The 24,676-nt window shown below is 40.1% G+C and overlaps 3 protein-coding genes across 5 annotated transcripts in view; 1 reads left to right on the top strand and 2 right to left on the bottom strand.

Moving 5' to 3' along the window:
* Window positions 1-7,869, bottom strand: part of sesn1 (sestrin 1) — a 42,070-nt gene extending 34,201 nt beyond the window's left edge. The window contains exons 1-2 of the mRNA XM_008312674.3: window positions 7,753-7,869; window positions 6,186-6,505 (exon numbers count right to left, since the gene is read on the bottom strand). Of these exons, the coding sequence (XP_008310896.1) occupies window positions 6,186-6,464 (279 nt within the window). The 5' untranslated portion in view covers window positions 6,465-6,505; window positions 7,753-7,869. The remainder of the gene's footprint in view (window positions 1-6,185; window positions 6,506-7,752) is intronic.
* Window positions 7,870-8,109: 240 nt separating this feature from the next.
* Window positions 8,110-13,407, top strand: cep57l1 (centrosomal protein 57, like 1). The gene is made up of 10 exons (XM_008312677.3): window positions 8,110-9,035; window positions 9,397-9,568; window positions 9,653-9,835; window positions 9,915-10,138; window positions 10,229-10,306; window positions 10,408-10,494; window positions 10,571-10,645; window positions 10,726-10,982; window positions 11,063-11,207; window positions 11,297-13,407. Exons 1-10 carry the CDS (start codon window positions 9,015-9,017, stop codon window positions 11,492-11,494), a joined length of 1,440 nt encoding a protein of 479 aa, XP_008310899.1. The 5' UTR covers window positions 8,110-9,014; the 3' UTR covers window positions 11,495-13,407.
* Window positions 13,162-24,363, bottom strand: cd164 (CD164 molecule, sialomucin). Of its 3 annotated transcripts, none has more exons than XM_008312678.3 (6): window positions 24,119-24,361; window positions 23,035-23,109; window positions 17,880-17,945; window positions 17,443-17,553; window positions 17,115-17,171; window positions 13,162-17,020 (listed from the first exon to the last, which is right to left on the bottom strand). In XM_008312678.3, the coding sequence occupies exons 1-6, from the start codon at window positions 24,186-24,188 to the stop codon at window positions 16,848-16,850; spliced, it is 552 nt and encodes a 183-aa protein (XP_008310900.1). In that variant the 5' UTR covers window positions 24,189-24,361; the 3' UTR covers window positions 13,162-16,847. The 3 variants fall into 3 exon arrangements, with proteins under 3 accessions (XP_008310900.1, XP_008310901.1, XP_008310903.1); XM_008312679.3 differs by having other exon boundaries at window positions 17,115-17,168; window positions 24,119-24,360; XM_008312681.3 differs by lacking the exon at window positions 17,443-17,553 and having other exon boundaries at window positions 17,115-17,168; window positions 24,119-24,363.
* Window positions 24,364-24,676: the final 313 nt, after the last annotated feature.

Raw genomic sequence — 24,676 nt, forward strand, 5'->3', positions numbered from 1 at the left:
GGACAACAGACCATCAAGGACGTGTTCTACACATTAATTCGTCCTCGACTTCCCTGATGGGGTTGCAGTTGTGCAAGTGTGAAACGCATAAAAACCAAGACTGTTTTCTCACTTCCAGACAGCTGGCCAAACACTGCATGAAGTGGTTGAGAAAAACAGATTGATGGTTTTGGAACCTCCACAGGAATTGTTGGATGAAGATCCCTCTGAGGAGGCTGTTTCACACACTCCTGGATGATGTGTGCTGTACCTTTTTTTAGAGTCCGTTCAAAACAACCCACTGTTTAAATAAGAACTAGGAATGAATACGTCCTGAAAGGCCTTGATTTACCAGAATCCCCAAACCCTTGCCTCAATCCAAAGTGTTTTCAGCCTCGTAAACAGAGAACTGATCTGTTATTACATCAGTTTGATTTATAGCTTAACAACATGTAGCTCAGCGAGGGCAGATCCAGTAAATGGAAATGCATGAGTCTGTTTTTTTCAAGGAGCTTCATGAAGAGAACAAAGCTGCTGAAGTCATTAACTGTTGCTGTAAACAATAATGCAGCGCGCTGTGTGGATGAACCTGTTTGGGTTAAGTATTACTGAGGTGACTTATGTGTAGAACAGTTTCAGAAGCTTCAACAATAAACCATCAGAACATAGATCTGAGCATATTCTCGTGAAAGCTGTGAAAAAACAGCTCTTAAAAAAACAACACCAGAAGAAGAGGCAGAGCTTAAGGATTCCGTTGACAGTTTTCAACACACAGTGATGATGTTAAAGTAAGTGAATGTTGTCAGTAGGATTAAAAACAAGGACATTTTGTCCAGCAGAGGCTGCATATTACTGCAAGTAGTCACTTTGGCATGAAACAGTAGTGTCATAAACTGTACCTCTAGAGACACAGACTCTTGGATTATGTTTTCCGCCTCTACAAGTACTTATGAAGCACATTACCAGTTTAAAGAGTTCAATCGAAGTGCTGGTACTTTTCCACTTGCAGGTTGCTGACTGAGTGCACTGACTTTAAAGTTTCCTCTTTGACACCCATCCTAACACACACAAACACACTCATTTCTTTCTCTGGTCCTTGCCTCCATCTTTTTTCAACCCCCTTTCGTCCTCAGTCTTCAACCTCCCTCTCTTTCATCCTGTCAGTTCCTGAATAGCACAACCTTAACTACTGCCAGCACCCCTATCCCTGCGTAAAAGTGCCAGCCATACGCTCCATCGCTGCACCTAATGCCACTGGTGCCATGACGACTGCTTCCACTGTGCAAAAACTCAAAGCCAGTGCTAACCCATTCCTCCTTCTGTGCCAGGGTGAAACAGAATCCACTTCAGAATTCACTCAAAATTTTGAGTAAACAAGTTTACTCTTCTTTGTCTTCCTGTAGATGGTGTTTATTTAAGGTTTTTAGTGATGTGTGCAGGGAAAAAAAGGAAAATCCAGCCTGTTCTATCATTTATTCAGGCTCACGGGATTGACAGTGACCTAGATCCACTCTTCCAATGTTCCCCCTCCTCCCAAGTCTTTTCTCCAGTCTACAGCCACTAGCATGCTGCAAGGTGGGGGTCTGACTACGCTGTGAGATCAAAGTAGATGTTATAATGCTTTCCTAGAAATGCTTTCATAACAAGGTGGTGAGAAACTAGGAAGACTGGAAAGAACTGATTTACAACCATCAGGTCATGAAACATACAGTGGACAAACACACTCTTCACAGGCAAGGTTGTATGTAAATGTAGGTTCCATTTATTATTCATGATTTTATACTGATAACCTAACTGTGGTGTCAGTGGTGTTCAAATATACATGCACTTACACCAAAAAAAACAGGTAAATTAAACATTAATAAGACCAAATCGTTTCACAAAGACCTGAGCAAGTTTAGAAATGTCTCAAAGATCTTAGGTCTGCAGTGTGGTCTTCTGACTGAGAGGTTTGTAACCAACTATCATGAGTCTAATTATTATTATTTATTAATTAATGTTGTACATTTTGAATACACAAGCATTATAATAAACAGGAATGTAGCATACTTGATGATGTGTCCCGCTCCACATACTTCCTGTAACCTTTTAACAAATGAGGGACTTCATTTTATCCCATTAAATTACAAGGGGATTCCAGCCAACTTTACCTATTAGTGACAATGATGTGATTGCAAAAGAGAGATAAACTACACCACAGACCTTAAATGGACACACTGCCGCTACACACACAGTCGCTCTGACCACTGCCCAATCACTGTGCCCAGCTGGCTGACAGCTGTAAATCCACAGCTTTATTCCTCTATCAATTCTTCCTTCACATCCACAGAGTATTTCACTCTATAGTTACTGTGCCAAAGGTCACTCTCTGTTGCTGCTACTGCTGCAGGCTCCCCATCTCGCTCACTATGCCTTTGTCCGATCTGGTTGGAGAAGAGATAGTCCATAATCCAGCAAATCTGTCCAGACCACTAGGCCACCATTCTCCTTGGTTCCTTACTCTATTTAAACAGTCAGCAGATGTCGCCCAGAGAGGACTGATGGAATGCATCATTCAAAACACGCATATACACACACACATACACACACATATGGTGTACACACTGAGGACCTATTACAGGACTGTTACATAGAGATACAAATATTTATGCATATTTTTTATGCAGGGGAAAAAACCCTGGTGATCTGGTGACACTGCTAAAAAAAATCTTTATTTGAAATAACATACAGTTAACAAGTAGACTTTGACTGCTCGGAAAGTACAGTTTTATCTGTCCACACGCCAAGCTTAACAAGTCAAGTTTGTTTATACAGTTTCACTGCAAAGCTGCCATTACTCACCTAAACCTTAAGACAAACCTACACAGGCAGCCAGTCTTACGAGAGCAAATATAATCCAAAGGAATCACAAATGGTGTCATGCTAATCTTCAAAAATAAATCCCTGCACAAAATATAACTTTAACTCCCAGTTGTGAGAACGTCACCGGAGGAAAAGCTCATTGTGAGAAAGGTGCAAGAGCTTAATTTACTTGTTGGTCCCTGTGTTTATATGAGTGCACTTGTCCAGACATATTTACGTCAGTCTTGGCACAGGATTTTTATAGTCAGTGTGTTCTTTTTAAAACCTGTAAAACACAGAGCTTATCCAGTCTCTGTGAATAAATCAATATCTGATGTCACCTCCTGGCTTGGAGACACTCCTTTGTGTTCCATCAAGAGATAAAAAAAAAATATGTTGGTGAGATACAGTATGAGGTGGTCAGATCCAGGAAGTCGTTTCACGTAATTAATCACACCAAAGTTTTTATGACAGAGACAGCTGAGTCACCCTAAATATCCTTAATTAGCTAAATAGGTGCTTGTTAAATAGAGCCTGAAACCTTAACTGCCTTTCTCTTTCATTAAAACAACTGAAACTAATTCTGTTTTGTTTGTTATAAACAACCTGCCATTGAAACAGGAGAAGATCCTGATCTTCCACAGCAGACATTGTTACAGCTTTTTTCCTATCATGGTGTTACATTTTCCTGTCTTCTTTCGCTAACTCTGAACTACTTTTGCAATCTGTCTTCTTAAATTTCGCTAACTCTGAACTACTTTTGCAAAAAAAAAAAATACTATTATAATTAACATGACTATTAGCACAGTTGATTTTTTCAGGCAGCTTTTAAAATTTTCAAGGTAACAAGCATTACTCTGTTTTACCAGTAACAGTTTCAGGATCTTACTGCGTGAAAACGTTAAAGCTACTTTAAAGTTTCCTTTAAAGTAGAATAGACTTCATACAGTGAATTACATGCGCAGAAATATGGAAGGTAGAATTCTCAGAAATGCTAAATAAATGTAGGACTAACTGTCTCTTAATCCTTCTAAGGTGACATCATCATGAGAACAGGTTGTGTTGTTGAAAGCAGCTCTTAATTCAAGTCAGGCTAAAGGGCTAACACTATGGTGCAATTACATAACACAAAGAAACCACTCTCTGTCTCTGTCCAGCATCTCAAGACTAGATGCCTCTTTTGCAGCAAAGGAACATGGTGAGTAAAGACGAGGAGCCCACCAATATAGTCTGCCCACCTCCTGTGTTTGCATTTGTCTGCACTCAGCACTGGGATCTTATACATATAGCATAGCACTAAACACTCTACATGATCAATAAGGCTCAGTGAGGTCACTGCCCAGTCACCAGACCAACGATCGTCTGAGGGTAACATACGGCTGTGACCCCCGTGTGTTCACCCCAGCAGACCTTTACACCGGGACGCCTTATGGGAACTTGACCCCTCCCCACACAAACAGAATCCTATTTTCTGCTGTGACCCCGTAATCCCTGACCCCTGGCATCCTGCATCACCGAGGCAGCATAAAACTGCAAAACATTCGCTTAACTGTGTACTCCCTGAAAACAAACTGCCACTCATGTTACATAAAGAAGGCAAGAGAGGGAACAACAAACCCAAAATGGGTCTGCTCTCAGCCAGTGCCAGACCAACTGTTTCCAGTCTCTGTGCTTAGCTTTAATTTATTTGATTGGCTACTGGCTGATGTAGCTTTATACTTAGGTCTGAGGCTCTGTTTCATATAAAAATGGGATCTGGCAGCATAACTACATATAACTATATATATTACTAACCCCTTGAACACAGGGGAAGCGGTAGACATTTAACCCGAGGGAATGGGATAGCTCTTCAAGAACATGATACGTCATTGATATTCTCCAACATGCACAACAGGCACTGATTTAAAAGGTTGCTGCTGTCAGCTGTTTTTATAGGGCTTGTTCACTTGACTTGTTACACTGTGTTTGTCTGCAGCATAGCACAGACATGTCTGAAAATGTTTTTGTCTGAAAACAACTTGTGGACCAATACATGTTTTGTCAACTCAGAACAAGTTTTTGTTGTGGCACATCTACACAACATGTTTTTGTCTCATTCCTTATCCATATTCCATATTCTGTAATATCTGGGAATATCTGAAAAAATAACCAGGAAATATCCAGGATTAAAAAGAACAAACTGCAACTCAACTTATAATAAGTGTTTCAGTTTTTGCTGTAAAATGTGATTGGCTCAATAAACAGAGTTTTTTTCTTTCATTATTTTATTGGATTCACTTTCACTCATAATTCACTGTGGAGCTACACAGTGGGAACTTAACTAGAAGAAAATTGTTCCCTTCTAAATATTTGCAAGCCACAAGGGCATTATGGGACATTGTTCTCATCAAGCAGGAAGCCTTCCTATGAAGGCGGAGGTGGGGGTTCAGTCATGAGGAAAGGACTGTCTGTGCTTTCAAAGATTTTGTCTTAAATCAGCGGATCTGCTGGAATTAAAGCTCCGTCTGAGCCGGAGCCCCTCCACCTCTGACAGCCTGAGCAAGACAGCAGCCCACGTCGTGTGTGTGTGTGTGTGTGTGTGAACGTGTAATAGCAGAGGGGGGTCTTCAACCTTGGAAATAGAGCAGCATGAAGCTGTGACAGTGGGCTCATAAATGCTCACAAATGCAGCTTAGCATATTTCAAAAATACCAGACGGTGTGTGTACTGTGATGCACCACTAAACCTACAAAGCAGCTTTCTCTCCTCTGTGTCACTATCCTCTATCTATGACAAACAATTTAGCACAGGCAGGAATTAATGTCACAACAGATCTGACAGATTTCAACATCAACAACATCTCGACAAGGCAGGTGGTGCTGTCGAGCTATTTTCTTTTTTTGATGATATTATGGGATTCAGCCAAAGCTAATAACATCAAACCTGAAATATAATTACTGTAATCCTATACAGTAATGACAACAAGGAAGACTGCAATCAGCAGCATTTACTGTGATTCCTGTGACACTCAGATATTCCAGGAACTGTAATATTTTCTGTATATAACTGACACACTGACCTGTTTAGAGGCTGGGTGCAGTCCGATATTCCAGGAACTGTAATATTTTCTAAAATAACTGACACACTGACCTGTTTAGAGGACTAAAATATAAAAAAGTGTGAAATATTGTGCATGATATATTGGAATGACGGTGTGTGATGGTGCTGCAGTCATGTATATTTAGTTGATAGGACTTAGTTCATTGAAACTTTACACACAAATTCTATTAACTGTACAAAGAACATTTTTTGTATAAACCTTTTGGATGTGTGAGGCACAATATGTAGGTAGAACTGCCAAATTCGAACTGAGGAGAATTTCGTACCTGCACCCCCTGCAGAAGGCGAAGACATCCCTCCCTGACATCTTCGAAAGGACACTTTTTGGAAAGCATGAGCAGATGAGCCAGGATGTCGTTCAGATCACTTTTGGGAGGGCTTCCAGGGGCTGGAGGAGCAGGGACCAGCGCTGGTAAGGGCCCGATAATCTCCACTTTTTTCATGACCTCCTGACTGATGTTCTCCATGGCTTCAGTTCTGGAGCTGGCATCTCGACTCCCTATTCCATCCCATCTCCCCAGAGACTCCTTGTCCTGCACTTCCATCTTTTGACTTTGTAATAGTATTTGTGCTGTTTTAAAACAGGCTACAGAACAATGAAGATAATTAGATTATTACACAAATGTGCACAGGTGCACAGGTGTGTGTGGGAACATGCACCATATGTCAGTCAGTGACGCACTCATTTTAAATACCTTCGTTCAACCTAATGCTGTGATGAATACTATTGTAAATAGCACAGGTAAGTTTAATGTGCTATTTACATTTCAGAGGCTGTGACTCTGCATCGCATTGTGTTGACAGGACAACACTGTTGCACAAAAACAAAAAAATACATGAATACAAATTGCAATAACTGCATCTACCCACATATGTGTGTGTGCGCAGTAACTCTATATGAATGGAAGTCTATAAGGAATTATAATAGAGTAACTAGAGTATATCAAAAAGCAGATGCAGTTGTGGGTTAAATTCCAGGCTTTTTAGTACAGACACCACATCCCTGTTGGCTTTTCCCTGAGTAGGCGGATAGGAAAACTGTTTTGATGGGTCAGCAGCACAAGAAAAGTGTTTTATAACTAAATGTCTTTGTTATTATTGTAACAAGAAATTGCTTCATCAAAAGAATTTAACTATTTTTTAAATACATATTTATAAAACCAAAGGATTTTTTAAAATAATATTTCAGAGACATTTTACTGGTACTTATGAGTGTAATGACCAATTTCTAAAAAAATTCTAATAAAAAAAATTACGTATATGCTAAATGTAAACTAAAATTTCAATATATATATATATATATATATATATACAGACACACATATATACACATATGTATATGTGTGTTTGTTGTAGTAACAATAATCAGTAATAATAAAATTCTTATTATTACATTCTTTTTTTTAATGATATATTTGTGTTAACGGCCAAGTAGGAGTATGGGCACTAGTCCAACCTGTCATAAACGGCGCAGTCCTGCGTCAAGCTAAGTCACTGTTACCATTTTCTAATAAAAAATACCTCTAGTCCAAGTAGAGATTACTGGTTAACATTGTAATACCGCGATACCCTAGAAATTGCGCATTTCTAGCACGTCCTTTAGCATAATGGCTTAGGTTTCTTTCATTTTGCATTTGACGTGAATTACAATTCAAAATGTAGTAGAGTCTCCCCCTTTAAATGGGGTCCATTCAATCTCCCCTTGCTTTCTCTGTGTCATGACTGACCGTTAACAAAGACGCAACTAAGTCATGTTGCTGCCGCGTTTAAAGAGAAGGGGGAAGACTATTCCTAAACTGTTAATACGAAAAAGTGTCACTGTCCAATACTCACTTTGTGTACATTATTTGGAGCAGGTCTTCTATGACAGGACGCCTCGCCTTGGCAGCACTGACCAGTCCCAAAGTACAGACAGCGACAGGAGGCAACAACTTGGGAACAACATGTGATTGACACGCCTATCTGACCAATAAGGAGTGTGTATTTATGTATTAGGGTGGTGTTCGTGATATTCTGAGCAGTAATTGGTCAAAACGGAATCGCCCATCTCCAGCGGAATTAATCTATGGGAAATGTATTGTCTTACTTCAATGCGTCTACGGTTAGACGGCGATTTAGGACTACTTGTCCCGTCATGCATTTCTTCAACAGTACACCCCCTCCTCTGCTTGTTTATCAAAAGTAACAGAGAGGCCGGGGAGAAAAACAAACTGAGGAAACAGAGAGCATTTGTAAAAATCCATTACTTTACTTCAATGTCTTTACTCTCCTGTGGATTTAAGGTCTTGAAATGAATCGAAAATGTTAAAGAATAATATAATTTATGAATGTGCAAAAGAGTCTCATATACAGTATGTTGTCATTTGGTTTGGATTTGACCCATGATTGACGATTTTGTGGTTCTGTGGTGTTCGTTGTAAAAACCACAAAGCACATAAGACTCAAATACAAAAACAATAAGAATCCTGCTGTCAGTCAACAAACAGTATAATTGCCACGCTGCATACATTTCTATTTTTGTCTAAGCAGTTTGCATTACTAGGTTAAACATTTACCATGTCAATGAATAGTTTGCTGATGAAAGACATGGCAGAAGATTATCAGAAATCATGGCATGAGTAGGAACATGGTCAGAAAAAGACCACACTCAGCGCATACTGTGTTGTCCAGTTTTGTTTGTGTTTTCGTTGTTATTTTTACTCGTGGAATAGTAACTAAACTGCTATTGTGCAAGCGGAAACTAATTGGGAGCATACATTATTGTGTATGTATGTTTTACTTATCACAACAACAACACAACGATATTAATTATTTCAGTGTAATATGGCTTGCTCAATCGCAAAAATCTCAACGACACCAAATGTCTGTACAGTATGTACTGTATTTTAAACGTGGAGGAACTATTATACAGACGGAACCAATGCAAGGGGGTGGCTGAGTGGAGGGAGTTTTGAACTGGCCGGACTGTTTAGATGTGACCAGTAAAGTGGTTCAGAGAAGAGGAGACCACATTACAGAAATAACAATTCATTTGTAAATTGGTAGTTTCAGAAACGTAAATTATCTCCAAATGCCTGTAAAGGTCAAGGCATAAAATGGAAACTTTCAACGATCAGGTAACATTTGCAAATTAGTCGTTAGCTTTCGCAATGCTAACTGACACTGTTTACTGCGACCGAGATTACAACGAGCAGTCGGTGGTTTGTCTTTTGTTTTACCTTAATTCTAAGATTGCAATGAGTTTTTCAATGTTTAGAAATTGTTTGCATTAAGTTATTTATAACCGGTAGGGTGGCAGTATTTACGTTGTGATGTGTCGCATCATCAGGGAATTCAAAAGCACCTAATACAACGTATTATTTAAGAGATATTAAGATATTTACTATTATGTAAATGAACCGCTTGCTTTTATCTCCACAACATGGGTTCGCTGTTTCTCTTGCAGATAATTTTTTGCTATTGGTTTCACCACTCTAGATTTTAGACTCGCCCTCCAAAAACAGTTACATTGGCAGCTATTACCAGCCCCCAGACAGAGTGCTACCAGTATCAAGACAGCTTGATTTCTCAGGAAAACCATCTGTTACCTTGGACCGAGAGACCACTAGTCATCAAGTGCCTAAGACCAACTCAAATATTGATGGCAAAGGTATTACTCTGACAATATTTCCATGGTATTTCTACTATATATTGTTGGTTTTATCCTATAAATTCTCATTGAATTTCCCCCCAGATGTTGTCATTGCGCTGAAAAATCTCCAGGAGAAAATCAGGCGACTGGAGCAGGAGAGAGTCCAAGCAGAGGGGAGCTACCAGCAGTTTCACTATGAAATTCAGAAGAAGCAACATCACATTAAACAATCCTACACATGTGAGCCAACAGTCAGCGTGGAGACTGATAACTCTGGCAGAAATGGTGAGTGATAAATTGTGCAAGAGTAAGGTCTCTCAGAATGCCAGGAGTGAACAAAGTTTTTCTTCTTTTTTTTTCATAGGTCAAGAACTAGACTCAAAACTGCAGTCTGCAGAGGCCCGCTGTAAGATTCTCGAGAAACAACTGGATTACATGAAGAAGATGGTCGAGAATACCAAAAGGCAGAGTGAAACTTTGAACCAGAATCAGCAGTTCAACAGCCCAATTCCCCAGATTCAGCAAGATAAGCTGGAGAAACTAGAGTCAGAGTGCCTCAAACTGAGTAAAACCCAAACTGCAGCAGAGGTAACTCCTTGTTTTGATTTACATAATATACTTCTATGTGTCCTCATAAGCTGAATGTAAAAAAAGAATGAATCCTGATATTTCTTACAGCGGAAACTCGCCATTCTGGAGCAAAAACTACAACAAGAAGAGCAAGAGCGTAAATGTATACAGGAGAAAGCCAACGAGGTGAGTCTCTGTGACATTATAACTTACTCTCAGCTAACAAAGAATAATCTAAATGTAAATGTCGTTTTTGACTGAAAATGTAAAACGTATTTTGACAACAGTTGCAGAGGGAGTTCAATATAAGTCTTCAACTGTCTATGGCAACCAGTGAAGAGAAAACACCAAATAAGACAAAAAAGACAATTAAGGTGCTTTAACATCCAGTAAAGATAATAACAGTGTTATGTTTCAAATACATCCAGTGACGAGAGTTTTCTTTTTTAGAAAACACCTACAAAAAGTGAGCCGGCCTCACCAAACAACTTGCGGGGGAAAAAGATGCCTTTTGTTGCAGGGACGGTACGCAACTTCTGGTACTTTTCTACATGACAAAAAAAGTTTTAATTTCAGTTGACATTTATTAGTCCCTATTTGAACAGTCCCTTAGCCCAAGCCATTCAGTCCATGCCAATGTTCAGAGTATCCTTCACATGATGAAGCACCACCAGCCCCAGCTGTGTGAGCGAGTCAGCTCGATGCAAAGGTCCTGCTGTGGAGCTAAGAAAAGCCTCCAAAAGTCTCCGACTTCCACTGGTGTCAGAAGGAATTTCAGCTCATCCAGACAGGAAGATCAGTCGCTGGGCTCACTGTCGGACCTGCTCCTGGCTCTACAGGACGAGCTAGGACAGATGAGCTTGTGAGTACAACATTTATGTTTTGATTTACCAATCTTCTAAAATAAAAATGGCACTCCTTGCATTGCTTTTCTGTTGTCAGTGAGCAACAGGAGCTGTTGCGTCAGATCAACTCAACTCAAAATCTGGAGGAAAAACAAGACTTGAGGAAAGAACTGGAGAAGCTTGTGGCCAGGATGGAAGAGAAGGGAGGCCAGATCAGCAAACTCCGCAAACACCAGCAGACAGTAAGTGAACACCAAAAACCAGAGATTTGGTCTTTAAGAAGATCAGAGTTTGTTGTCATGTCAGAACTTTGTGCTGTTTTTTTCCATAGGCCCAAAAATTGACCCAGGGTGCTGAGGAACACACAAGTAAAAAGTTGAGTGGAATCAAACCACCTGCTCCGTCTCCTGTGAAGGCTAAACAAAAGGGGAAGAAAAGTGTGACCATCAACAACAATCTACAGCTTCTTAGAGAAACCAAGAAATTCAGAAACGGCCTGAAACAAGATGACGTCTTCTGGGAAACATGAGCTGCAGGACTGTTTTACATACAGACTCTGATGCTACAGCTGGATAAAACGCAACACTCTGTGTGGTTCCTCTGCTTGTTTTTGTTTCTTTCTTCAGATGTGGTCTCAGATGGGGCCAGAAAACAAAAGCAACGTATGAAATGGAATAACATTTTAAACAGTACTTGATAATGCAGTGGTTTATCAAACCTGTGTAATCAAGGGGGGTTGGTTTAAGCAGAATTTGATTAATCATTTCCAAGGGATTTAGATGTTTTAAGCGTATTATAAATACTTTTTAATATTGTAAATAAAGCGTGTGCTATCCTTAAATATATATATATATACTGTATATACTGTGTATATATATATACTGCTACTTTTGTTCTGTCGATTTACTAGCTCATTAGGTTTAAACGTCATACTTGAAACCACCAGGTGGCAGTGCTTATCTACTTACAAAATTTAATTTCTCAATCACTAGCTGAAATCAGTAGTTAAAATCAAAGCACGTGTTTCTAAGTATTTTTATTAACTGGTCCATCATTTAAAAACTAACTTCCCGAATGACCCCTAACTGTTGAAAGACCCATCATACCCCAGATATTGGGTTTTCGAAAAGTTGAAATTGGGCCTTAAGTTTTTGGGAAGTGGTTATATTTCACCTGGGAGACTTTTATAAATCTGCTAGTTAGTGGAAATCTTAATATGTAAACCTCTCATGGTCTGGGTCTGTCTTTTACATTTGACATGGAGACATTGACAGCACAGGTGACACATCATTATCAACTGTCAACTCAGCAAGTGTTGTTCATTCACAAACGCTGTCGTATAAAAACATTTAAAAAAGAAAACGGCAGATGTGTCCAACCTCCTGCAACAAAAAAACAGCTGACTCTTATTGTTTCTCTGTCCATTCAGCTTATTCTAGAGTCAGCATTGTGAGGCTAGATGGACAAGTGTGTTGTACGGGAGGTAAACATAAGACAAAAGAGTTTTCTGTGCGATAAATTGAATTAAGAGACACAGAATCAGGTTATCTGACATGAGTTAAGACTCTCAACCAGCATCAGGCCCTCCTGTTCACTCGCCTGACTTTGCAACTCCTTGTGACTGAACACCCTCCTTTGCTGACTAATTGCAGTTGTATGTGGACAGCAGTGTGGCGATGGACTTGACTGGTCTGAGCATGGATAAATTGAAATTGGCCACTGGAAACAACAGTTATCTAATTTGTTTTCCTCCCTAACCACTCTTTTACTAGTCATTAAACATGTGCACCTGGTGTTTTTTTGACAACATGGCCATAGACAGGATCACCCACCTCCTCCTAAGCCTATCTAATGCTTGTCAAAGGCATAAAAATATGCTTTCAGATCCAAGTCTGGCTTTGGGATCTGCCTGTCCTGGTACATTCAAATGTTAATATCATTTGACACATTATTCCTGGGGGAGAACCTGTTAACCCAGCCATTAGTTCATTCAGAGGCCAAGACAAAACCAAGCCTGAATCTGATGCCTTCTGTCGTCCGGGCAACTGTCCTTTCAACTGTAACCATAGCGATGGTGGCCCTGCACCAGGACCTGGCTGCTGCTGCTGCTGTTTGACCCACTTGTGATTTGTCATGTAAATGTCCCTGCAGTGTAGGCAGAAGTTGCTTTCGCTGAAAAACAAGACAATACAGTGCTTTGTTTAACAATATTCAAACTTTATTGACTCAACATTGTGAAACTAAAGGCAACACTGGAAAACTTGCAACAAAACATGGAGTCCAAAGAAGGAAAGCATGGGGGGAAAGATTAAGGGCACACAAAGTGAGCAGAAAACATTTCTAGACTCATTGTCATTGTCCACAAATATAATGATGTGTGTGCATGTGTGTTACTGTTTGGATGGGAAAAAAAGTCGAAATATCCATACCTGCATAACTGGTCAAAATCAAATATCACACACAGGAGGGAATCATAAAAAAAAGACTTGATTCTTGGAGGTTGAGACTAAACCAGACAGAAGAGCCCTCCAAGATTACATTTCAAAATGGTAAAAGATGCCATTCATTATAAGAACACAAAATACAAGTGGAGTTCAAGTCATCATGCGACTGTACGCTTGATAAAGCAAACGTGAAGAACACTCGAGGTCTGCAGCTGTGTAATACATTACTGATGCTATTTGTTATTTAACACGGTGACCCCACTAACAAGATTTCTAAGGTCAAGCAGACCAGGCCATGGCCAGTCACATCAGTTGATGAAACAACCTTTTAACCAGTTTGGTGAGAAGTTTGGGCAAAGCTCATCTAATTTCAAACCAAAGGTGGTTTCCCTGACACACTGTCACTGACAAATGCTTTATTGACTCGTTCAAAACATTAAGGCTGGGTGCGACGAGACAGAGTCCCAGTGATACTTATGTGGTGTGGGCATGTAATCTAACAATCTAGACCTCCAAATGAAATCAACTGAATAAGGCACTTTTCCTTACGAGGGTGCAGGGGAAACTGCAGGGAGGCAACATAATGGACGTCTATTGGCATCGGTGGATAACAGACGTCTCCTGAAAACACCACACTGATGACATGTGATGCTGTGCTATTGAGGAATGCAGCCAATGCGACGTGCCCACCCAACGTCTGTGCAGAAAACTCAAAAGTAACAACATGGAGGCAGATTTTTGGCTGTTAGTTGTATGGCTATTAAAGGGCTCAAAACATTATTACAAATGCTATGCAAGTCCCATATTTTTTATGCTTCCAGAAATGTCCACACCAGTTCTATGTACAGTCCAAATCTTAGCCAGTTGTCTCTTTTGGATTCAGTTCATGTTGCAAAGCATAGGTAATGATGTTTGAGTGCAGTTTAAAAATTGGACTTCATATAAACCCTTGAAAACTGGGCTGAATTTGTAAAGAACTAGAACATGTGAAACAAACCAGGCTATGTTGGTCCAAATATTTAGTTTAGTTTGTTTTGTTTTTTCAACTTTGTGACTTTGGACAATAAAGCTATTTGATAAAAATGGCCGGTGTTCCCCTTCTTAAAGGCGTGTCATTAGGGGTCAAAAGAAATATATAAAACTAACAGCAAGTAAAAAAGACAAAAAGCCAGGAACATAACACATTTGAACTCACTAATGTGTGGATATTGATTAATTTCTAGCTAACATTCAAGACTGAGTGTTTCTACAAGAAAGACTTCAACTTTTACTTTTTGGTTGACTCATGGAAACATTTACAAAGACAAAGTTATGAAATAAAGCTTGTCAGTGCAATGCTCATATGTCCCATGCCAAAACTGAGGACTTTGGCTTTAATGCACACTGCTCCAAGGCATTCTTCAGACTAGCATATGGATTCATCACAAATAATCAAGTGGTTTCTGTTAGGTGTATGTGAGGAAAACAAAATCACAGGTCAGAGTCTAAGCATCCAGCATGCAATAATGAAATCAAAGCATTTAAACTTAACATTCCTGACACAGTCAGCTTCTATACGCAGGATCGTCCTGATAAACACTCCTTCATTTAGCCATTCCTTAAGGTGAAACAGGATAAACAAAAAAGAAGTGGCTGTGTACAGAAGAGACACACACAAAAAAAAATCACAGTTAGCAGCAAGCTAATTAGAAAGCTTGACATGAGCCTGGCCACATAGTTGTCGCAAATCTGCACTCCATTCAAACCTTCTCACGTACACGCCAAAGTCAGACGAGGAAAAGGTGCAACATTCATATGTTTGACCAGGACAGCTCTCCACCAGTCCTACATCTACACCACGTTGTGCTCTGCAGTACTCGTGTTTTCAAATCAGGCCCAGAAAAAAAAAAAAAAGATACGCTCTTGGATTTACATCACCTAACAGCACAGTCAAATATCCTACCAGCTCATTCTTCATGTTTGGTAATTAAACACAATTTACAAGCAAGTCCTGAAACATAAACAGTAAGACGGCAGGACATTTAGACGCAGTTTTAGGAGCTGAAACAAAGCAGAGAATACCTTTGAATCATCTTCAACACTCTACTTATACGGAACGTAAACTTCAACAATGGCCATTCAAGTGACAACTGTCTAATGTAGTCTTCAAATAAAAGGCTCTTCAGTCCACCTGGGATTCACTGTAGGTCTAACTGTTCTTCCCTATCAGCTCGGTGATACCAACACGCTAATGGCAACACTCGGGGAGAACGCTCTTCTGTTTCTCTCTGTTTCTCAGACTGGACGCTGTCAACACTTCACTGCGATCACTCCCCACTTTAAGAAAGGTGCTTGCCATTTTCTCACCGTCCTCTCCATTTTCCATGTTATACATAATTTAAACAAATAATTAATTAGTCATATTTTATTAGTCATCTGAAATTTTCTACAGTCGCTAATTTTCACCCTTTTCTGGCAGCGCCACAAAAAAAGAAAGGGACGGCTTTCTGTGCATATACATTAGACGAGACCTGAAGTTACAGTGGAGGGGGATTAATGGCTGGAAAATGAACTTCCTACATAATTTATTGCATTGAGCCACACCACTGGTAGTTGGTGTTTGACATTATGCTTTGGGTGAGAGATCTCCCCGCTGGGAACTCGACAGCAGAAAAAAATAAACCACAACACTCTTAAATGTCAAGGGAGACACCCATCAAAAAACTGTCAACTAGACCAGGTTCTGTTTTGGCCCCCATTCTGACATTAAGAGAGGTGGGTGTTGCTTTTTTATTCCCTCATAACTGACCCCACCTATTAAACATCATCTATGAACACATATACAGCTGTATGGGAGAGGGTGGGCGTGAGGGAACCTGCCCACGTTTCAACAGGCTGTGAGGAATACTGAATCATCGCCGCTGTCACATTTTAGAATAGCTGTGAACTCCAACAGTGTTTCCATGTCACGATGGAAATTCGAGAAAACCGGCCACGCCGCAGCTGCATCTCTGGGAAAGCTGCTCTGTACACATGGCTGACTCTGAGTGGTAATGAGGAGAAAGGGATAATGGTCTACACTGCAATGATGCATTGATGAATGACTAACAGCATGATGGAGGTGGGAGCAGCTACCAGATGATGTAATCCCCATGCTCAAAGCTTGAATACCATATCAGTAGAAATCTGTTTAGTCGTAGCTAAGTTGGACATGAGCTGTCGTACATACAAGGCATGCGGGGGAAGCTGTTACATAGCGCTAATGTGGGGCCAAACCACAAGTGGCACAAATATCAAAAGGTCAGAGGGTACGAGCTTGGAAACACTGTTGGAGTTGGTTTGTTTGTGTGTGTGTGTGTGTGTTTGTTTGATAAGTGTGTGCTGGGTGAGGGAGTCTTCTCTAGAAGGTTCGAGTTAGCGGGGTTTTGTCGGGTCTAATGATAATCTGAGTTGCGGCTCTCAAAGGGTGTGGTAGTTGCGGTCCTTGGATTTGCAGAATTTGTAGAGGAAGAAGACGACGGCCTGCAGGCCCAGGACCAGCACTATCCCGCCGATAAAGCTCGCAGCATCGAAGGTGGAGTTCTTCTGAGAGGGGCTGGGGGTGATTGGCATTGGTGTTGTGCCATTGGAAGCTGAAACAAGGACAGGATGAAGTAACAGAGATAAGATTTCCTTGTTCATCTGCAGGACTTGGCCGACGCAGAATGGAAATGCTCTCATACTTACGTGCAGTTGTAGTCACGCTGCTGTTGGTGGGTAAAACACTGGTGCCGTTTCCTGCTGCTGTCCAGAGAACATGCATTAGCCATTACACATGTAACATTGTTCATTTTTCAGTGACATTAGAATTCTGACTTCATGAGAACTCACGTCAGGTCATGCATTACTAGTTCTAAAACAGGAGAGTTTTAGAACTAGTAATGCACGACCTGACGTGATGTCATAAAAACCGTGAGGTTTATAATCTTGAACACAGCTAAAACCAACCAGCAACCACTGGAAACAATGTGAGCAACACAGAAGGGAGTAGCAGAGGTTTGGAGGGAATGGTTACCTGTGGTGGTCTCAGAGCTGCTGCTGTTAGAGGCAGTGGTGACAACAGGAGTAGTGGGGGGAGTACTTGTAGTAGGAGATGGAAGGACAGTTGTAGTCGTGGTGGTAATAACTGGACAGGAAGCCAACACCAGGACAGGTTGTTACAGGGAAACCACAAAACACCACCCACAAAGTAAAGATACACACAGAAACACAGGCAGGTGTCAACATTACTACCGTTGCCTTGGACAAATAGAGAGACAGAGGGGAGACAGGCCCCAAAAGGCTGACACAAAACGTTAACCAACAACTTTGTTTAGACTCAAACAGAACCTGCAGAAAACTTTGTTCATGAATTTCAGATCTGCTGATTCTCTTAGAGCCTAGAAAGACATGTTAATACAAACTGTTCTTTTCCCACTGCTGTTATGACAGAGGCTGTCCTCTCCAACTTACGTGAGCAGTCAGCTTTGGTGCAGTTCTCACTTTCTGCCACCGTGGCATTGTGACAGTTCAACGTTGCTATAACAGAAAGAAAAAGTGTTTAAATTAAGTCTGTTAAAGTTAAATCAGAATAAGAATTTAGAGACATAATAAGAAAAAGTGTGATGTATTTTATATGCAATAATCCACCGTCGATACACAAGATGATTTTAATAATTCCATCATTTGGATCAGTCAATAACAAAACTGGGTGTGAATCATCAATCATGCATCTGTTGTTTGTCTTTCAATTGCTGCAATATTCAGAAAAAAACACTACACTCTAGAAGAAATTTCTTTTAATAATTTTATCTTCATACACAATAAACATCACTTAGAGAATAACAGAAACAACTTACAAAAACATAATAAATTATGTAAATACATTTAAATAAGCAGCAATTTCTGGTGGAAGTTTGATTTGCATTTCTATGTCCGGTAATATTTAAACCAGGAAATTCCCCAAACTTCAAAATTGTCCTTCACCTGCAGCAGAACCTAGTGCAAACATTGTTCAGAAAGTCTGTGCTCATATATAATCTGTTGAGTCATTGTTTAATATTCTACATGTACGTTTGTTACTGTAAAATCGGATTACTAATTAACCACAACAGAAAAGACCTTTGCCCTGCACTGGTGTTTAACAGTGACCATTTTATTATCTAAAATGTCTAAAAACTATTTGACAAAAAAAAAAAAAAAAATTTAAGGTTGTAGTAGGAATCCGCCCCCTTCCCCCAACGGATCAACTCGCAGCCTGCGTCACTGTGAAGAACCCATGATTCATGACCATCACCTCCTTGTGACCATGGATCCCTTTCGCACTCACTCATAAGATATTTACTTAACAAATGTTATGCAACATAACTCACAGATCCTATTGGAATCTTATCTAATCTTGGAAGAGCAGACTTCCACCCATATTTATAAAGTGAATGTTTTCAATAAAACTGCATTGGCAAACATCTGTGAAACCTCCAGGGGTTATTACCATATATGCAATTTAAACACTAAGACTGCAATTATTCTGATTTTATCAAACTGCTGTATGTGTGTGATTTAAAAAAAAAAAACATTACCGCATATTGTTATGCAATAGCATTCTCACTTTTCCCAAAATAGAATTGGCACAAGTCATTAGATTTTAAAAATATTCAGTGCTCTAGCTTGTCATGTGATTCCACCCCCGGAGTGTGCCAGTCAGTCAGCAACAGCAATATTTAAGACATTTTACAACGAAAACAGGCTACATCTTTAAGGTTCTTTAAGGTCGAACGTTGGACCACAAATCTGCGACCTCACAAATCCTACTCATCCATTCAATGCATCCTGGACAAATGTAGCATTTCCCACTTGCAGCCCACCATAGTACAGACTAGCTCAGGCCTTAGCTGCGACACATCATAGAGGCAAGCTGTGACATTTGAAGACCTCAATAGTAAGATTAAATATACTATTTATTTCATGGAACTAGGCGTTGTAAATATAAATAAATAAAATAAAGTCACAATTTCATACAATGTAGTATATACACAGTGCTACTACACTGTTAATTAAGGAAACCTGTATTTATATATTTATATATATATATATATGGCACATGGCAGTTTTACAATTGTAGGATTATCACAAAGAGAACAAGGTTTATAGTCATGCGTGATATGCTGTCGTATGACAAACTACGTCAGTCAGAGCAAAGGACTTCAGTCAGGCTTTGCAGCAAGGTATATGGAGGACATTGTGTAAAACCTAGTTCACTTGTCTCCAAATAAGGTCACACGTGGCTCCTCAGCCTGTGATCCATTCTCACACCTCAGAGTGCTGTATTTAATAACACCAATATCAGGTTGTGAGTCTTTGCACACTTTCTGAAGAAACAAGGGCAGCATCTGCTCAGTGTGAACAATAAGAAGTACAGCTGCTCCTATGTGCCTGCTGTCACTCTCAGATGGGTTCAATTCAGACATTCAGGAATGTAGCATTTGAGAGCAATATAATGTCATTCAACTGTCTACTGAGTACAGTGTAGTTTCATTTTCCAGAGAACTATAGAAACGTCTGGTTATGAAACCAGCATTCTACTGCAGGGCCACGGAGCCATTTCTTAGAATACCTTTTTTTTCCCCAAAGAAACAAATAGGCACAAATCATTGCCTCACAGACTTTTGACTAAATAACTGAAGCATTTTTTATATACGCATGAAAAATTGAAAAGCTCTGTGCCAGTCTGTCACTGATTTTGTCACAATCTCGAGTTAAAGGGTTGGGCCATTTTCACTTTGTTTGATTTGACAGTTAAATTTATCAATATCCCACCCTGTAAGGAGGCTTTTTTCCACCACTTTGCTCTGGGTCAGAGGTCTACTATCTTGCATGCAGCTGTGAAAGGTCGGTCTGGCTCTCACCGTCTTCCAGGCTGGTGACATCATCATCACCACGAGGTTTGTGCACTGCCTTGCCCAGCTTCGTCTCTAACTACTGCATGTACAGAGGTAAATGTGTGTGGTGTCTGTCCACAGCAGCCTAGTTGTTGCTGGGTTTGTATAACAGCTGTCTTTATCCTGCACAGTCAGTTGGTTCATCACAATGTGATTGAACTGAGTAAAAGAGACACATTTTTCCGATCCAGGGCCGCACCTACATCCACCTAAAGAACTTTAAACAAACATTCAAAAATAACTGCTAATCAAACCCTGATCGTATAGACCATAACCATCCAGTCTCCAGAGGCTCTGGGAGGACGAGAGTAATTATCCTCCTGCCTGTCCTGTTCCACCACTTCATACACCATTAGCTTGTTTAGTGCTTCATCACCGAGCCATGCAACTTTCAGAGACAAGAGAACAGGGGTGTCGGGGGGTGTGGTCACAAAACCACAATACAACCAACCCTGGAGGGAATCAAAGCTTTTCATTGAAGGAAAAAGTTGTCAAACAGGTTGACACCCACAACGGTAAACAGAACATCTAAACCACTCCAGCTTGTATTAGAAGCTAATGCCGACTAGCTCACTGATTTGGATTTATTTAATCAGTCTCGGGATTGAACTAACTAAATCACAACCCAGTTCCCAGTAAACTGGTAGACTGACCAGTTACCTTCTGGCTGTGAGACAAGCACACTAACATCTGTCCCCCCATATCATTACAAATGCTTGCTTTCGAACATTTTCTTTAAAACTGTCCGAATGATGTATTGCCCTTGGCCCCTGGACTCTCACATCTGGTTTTCCCCAAAACAAGTTGAAACTAATCTCACTGCTAAACATGCTTCTGTTGTCTTTCAGACAACACTGGCCTGTATGAAGCAATAGTCTTCTTTGGTGCAAATCATATCAATTTCTCTCTTTGCATCACCCAGAGTCAGGAGGCCTGTTTTTTATTCAGAGGCAGAACATGTAAAGCAACAGTGATTTCCTAAAGTAGAGCCCATGAGGTTCTGTCCATTGTGGTGGTGTGGAGGTTTCAATTGCAACACTGCCCGGGGGCTGGGAGATCACATACCTTTAGCAACGGTTTCTGTCCTTCGCCTTTACACAAAAGTTTTTCCTGACTCGCTACATTTTTTTCCACAGTATTATTAAGAATAAAAGATGAAAGGTCAAAACTCTTTACTGCTTTGCACTGAGAAACATTGTTTTCAGACTGGTAGACATTTTTTGGTGAAGTTCAGCACAAAAGGGAACCGTGACTCATCCTTGCTTGCAAAGACCTTTAAACAGTCTTTTTTTAACCCCCCGCACAATGTCAATACCAAACGTGTTCATAGTTAATCTGCTAAATAAGGAACCTCACCATGTGTCCTGATTAATTTTGTTACTTTTTTCCAAATGCTTAACAAAAAAAAGTAAATTTGCCTGTTAAGCAAACATTCAAGTACATCCCTAATTTAGAGATTTTAGCTTTTGCAATTTTACAAAGTACTCAAAAAAGTGACTTTTTGGTATAAACTTGTCCTTAACTGCACACGAAGCATAAATTACAACAATAAAAAGGGTCTTGAAACCTAAGTACTTTCCTATCTCCCCCATCCTTCCTCGTCTTCTCTTCTCTTTCATAGTGTGAGGATACAGCAGGCTTCCTGTCACACATACTCTCACTTCCTGTCCTGTTCATCTTCACCCTCACAGGCAATCTGTATCCGTGTGTCTCTGGAGCTTAACGGACATACAGTCCATATCAGTGGACTCAAATGAGGAAAAACAAGTTTGCCGCAGATTTATTACAGCTCAGTTTTATTACTTCTGTACATAGTTAACATGAGTGACCAACTTCAGGCTGAACATCTGTGAACTCCTGTAACACAGACCTCATTTTATCTTTATATTTAACCTATTTCTGTCTTGTCTGTAAACCTTCAAACCCCATTTGCTGGAACTGATTACAACATGAAAACAACTCCTCTCCTGACCTACTTTGAAAATAAAAGAGATCACAGGAAGAGAACGCTGTGAATTGAAAGCAACTGAGTCAGGAACTACTCTGTCAGGGCAGTTTCTTTACTACATCTCCTCTTTACTAATTGAGGGCTTTTCCTGATGAATATTGTCAGATTTTAACTGTGGATGAAAAATACAGTGGCTATATATTTTCCTCAATGTCCCAGATGAAGTAATTTCAAAAAGAATTCTCAGAGCTGAGAAGTAGAGACAGATATTTCCATTAAGATAATTGAATTGCAGAGGCAATGATGAAGGCAGGTAAAAACCCCAAATACAAACACAGAGATACCAACTATTCTGTAATTTCTTGTTAGTAATTAAAATCAGCTAAGGTGCTCAGACTAAGAAGACTCGTGTCATGTAGAAGCTCGTGTCATGTAGAAGCTCGTTCACGTCCACAGAGTTAGCTCTTTATTCCCAAAACAGCTCGTTCACGTCCACAGAGTTAGCTCAATGTGGCCAGATGAGTGCAGCACTGGGCATTTAGTGAATTTTAGATCATTTTGATTATTCGTGTAACAGTCAGCATTGGCAGCTTAACATTCTCTTCATTCTCAGGGGTCACGTCTCCAATTGGCTCAGCTGTCTGGACAATTACTGTCACACAATGACCAACCTGTGTCACTCTCACCCTCTCTCCATTCACATTCACTGCCTGTCACACATTTTAAGATGACAAATACTCACATGTTGAGCAGTTGACCCATTGACAGTCTTTATTCTTCAGGCATGTGTCACATGAATTCAATTCGGAACACGGAGCTGCAACAAATCATGAATATGTATGTTAGGTTTGACTACACAATCTTAGGTTTCTACCTTGTCATGTTTTAAGAATTAGATGGTAAGGACTTAAAATAAATATGACTATGTAAACGTTTTTCTAAAAAGACACAAGACAGCATTACCTTTAGGTCTCCTGCCGTGACAAAATATTGTTTTATTTACACAATATTATTCTCTCGTCTACGTATTTTGAGCAGTGGGTTATTGTGCTTTAACTTCACATGTTAAGTGGTAGAAAATTAAACTGTAACTGTACATACTGCTGTTTTTATTTAAATGCAACCAATCACAACACAGCTAATAATCCAGCACAAAAAAAACGGAAAATTGGGCTTCGATTTCTAGGTTTGTCAACCTCAGAATTCTGACAATTTCCCATTTGAAAATAGAGATAGTCATGTGATTTAATGATTAAATTCAAAAACAAAATTCCATAGTCATATAAAAAACGAATTTCATTTAATAGAATTTCGTAAATAAAAATGATTCATCAATTTTCTCACTCTTACAATACAAATCTGTTGTCATTACAGTGTAATGAATACACTGTGTCGTCTGTTAAAGTCTATGTTGCCAGATCGAGCCAAAGATCTACATATTTTTTCTGTTTACACAAATTAACAGATACGCTGCAGTGAAACATAGTTTGATTTGAAATCTCAGAGGTGTGTCTGTTTACACAAATGAACAGATACGCTGCAGTGAAACAGTTTGATTTGAAATCTCAGAGGTGTGTGTGCTAACAGGCTAAATCGTTAGTTAGCTGGTCCTCACTAGTTAAGGACACTGTGCACAGCGATCAAATGTAAACTGTCATGGAAGTCAAGGAACAAAACATCCTCATTTAGATCTGTTCTAATAAGTCGAGGACAGATGTGAAATAACCAACTGAGCCGTTGGATCCGACGACACACACCGTTGCCTCACATGTTTAATCAGACCGCAGTTTAGCCACTAGCTCGGCTCAGAGAGGTCGCAAACTTACCTAGGTCTGCTGCGGCTGATGCGCCAACCAGAGCCACAACTGCGGAGAAAAACAGCAGCTTCCTGTACATGACGTCGGCCTAGTTGCTGCTCCTTCTGTCCCAGAAGATTGGAAATATATCTGCTGACAAATCTGTCGAGAGTGAGACTTCAAATGTTAACGATGTTAAAACCACGTCTTCCTTCGTCTCTGGTCGCTGCTGCCACTGTCCGTCAGCTACTTCCTACTTGACAGGTCATGTGGCATTTTTTAGTGGGCGGGATGAGAAACGTGGAAAGGATATGAAACATACACTTTACTGACGCTAGAGGGCCGACCACACACACTCACTCACGCACCCGTGCACAAGCAGCCACACACACTCACTCACTCACGCACCCGTGCACAAGCACACACGAGAGAGAGAGAGAGAGAGAGTAGAGAGAGAGAGAAAGTAACGCTTCGTGTTAGGACCTTTCTGATTTGATTACACAGCCCAACCAATACCTTATCTTTAAGGCTAACATCGGTGGTTCAGAATAAATAGTACTTCCACAGAAACAATCCTTTGAATTGTAT

Source organism: Cynoglossus semilaevis, chromosome 7, assembly GCF_000523025.1.
Source record: "Cynoglossus semilaevis isolate Cse_v1.0 chromosome 7, Cse_v1.0, whole genome shotgun sequence".
Lineage (NCBI taxonomy): Eukaryota > Metazoa > Chordata > Actinopteri > Pleuronectiformes > Cynoglossidae > Cynoglossus > Cynoglossus semilaevis.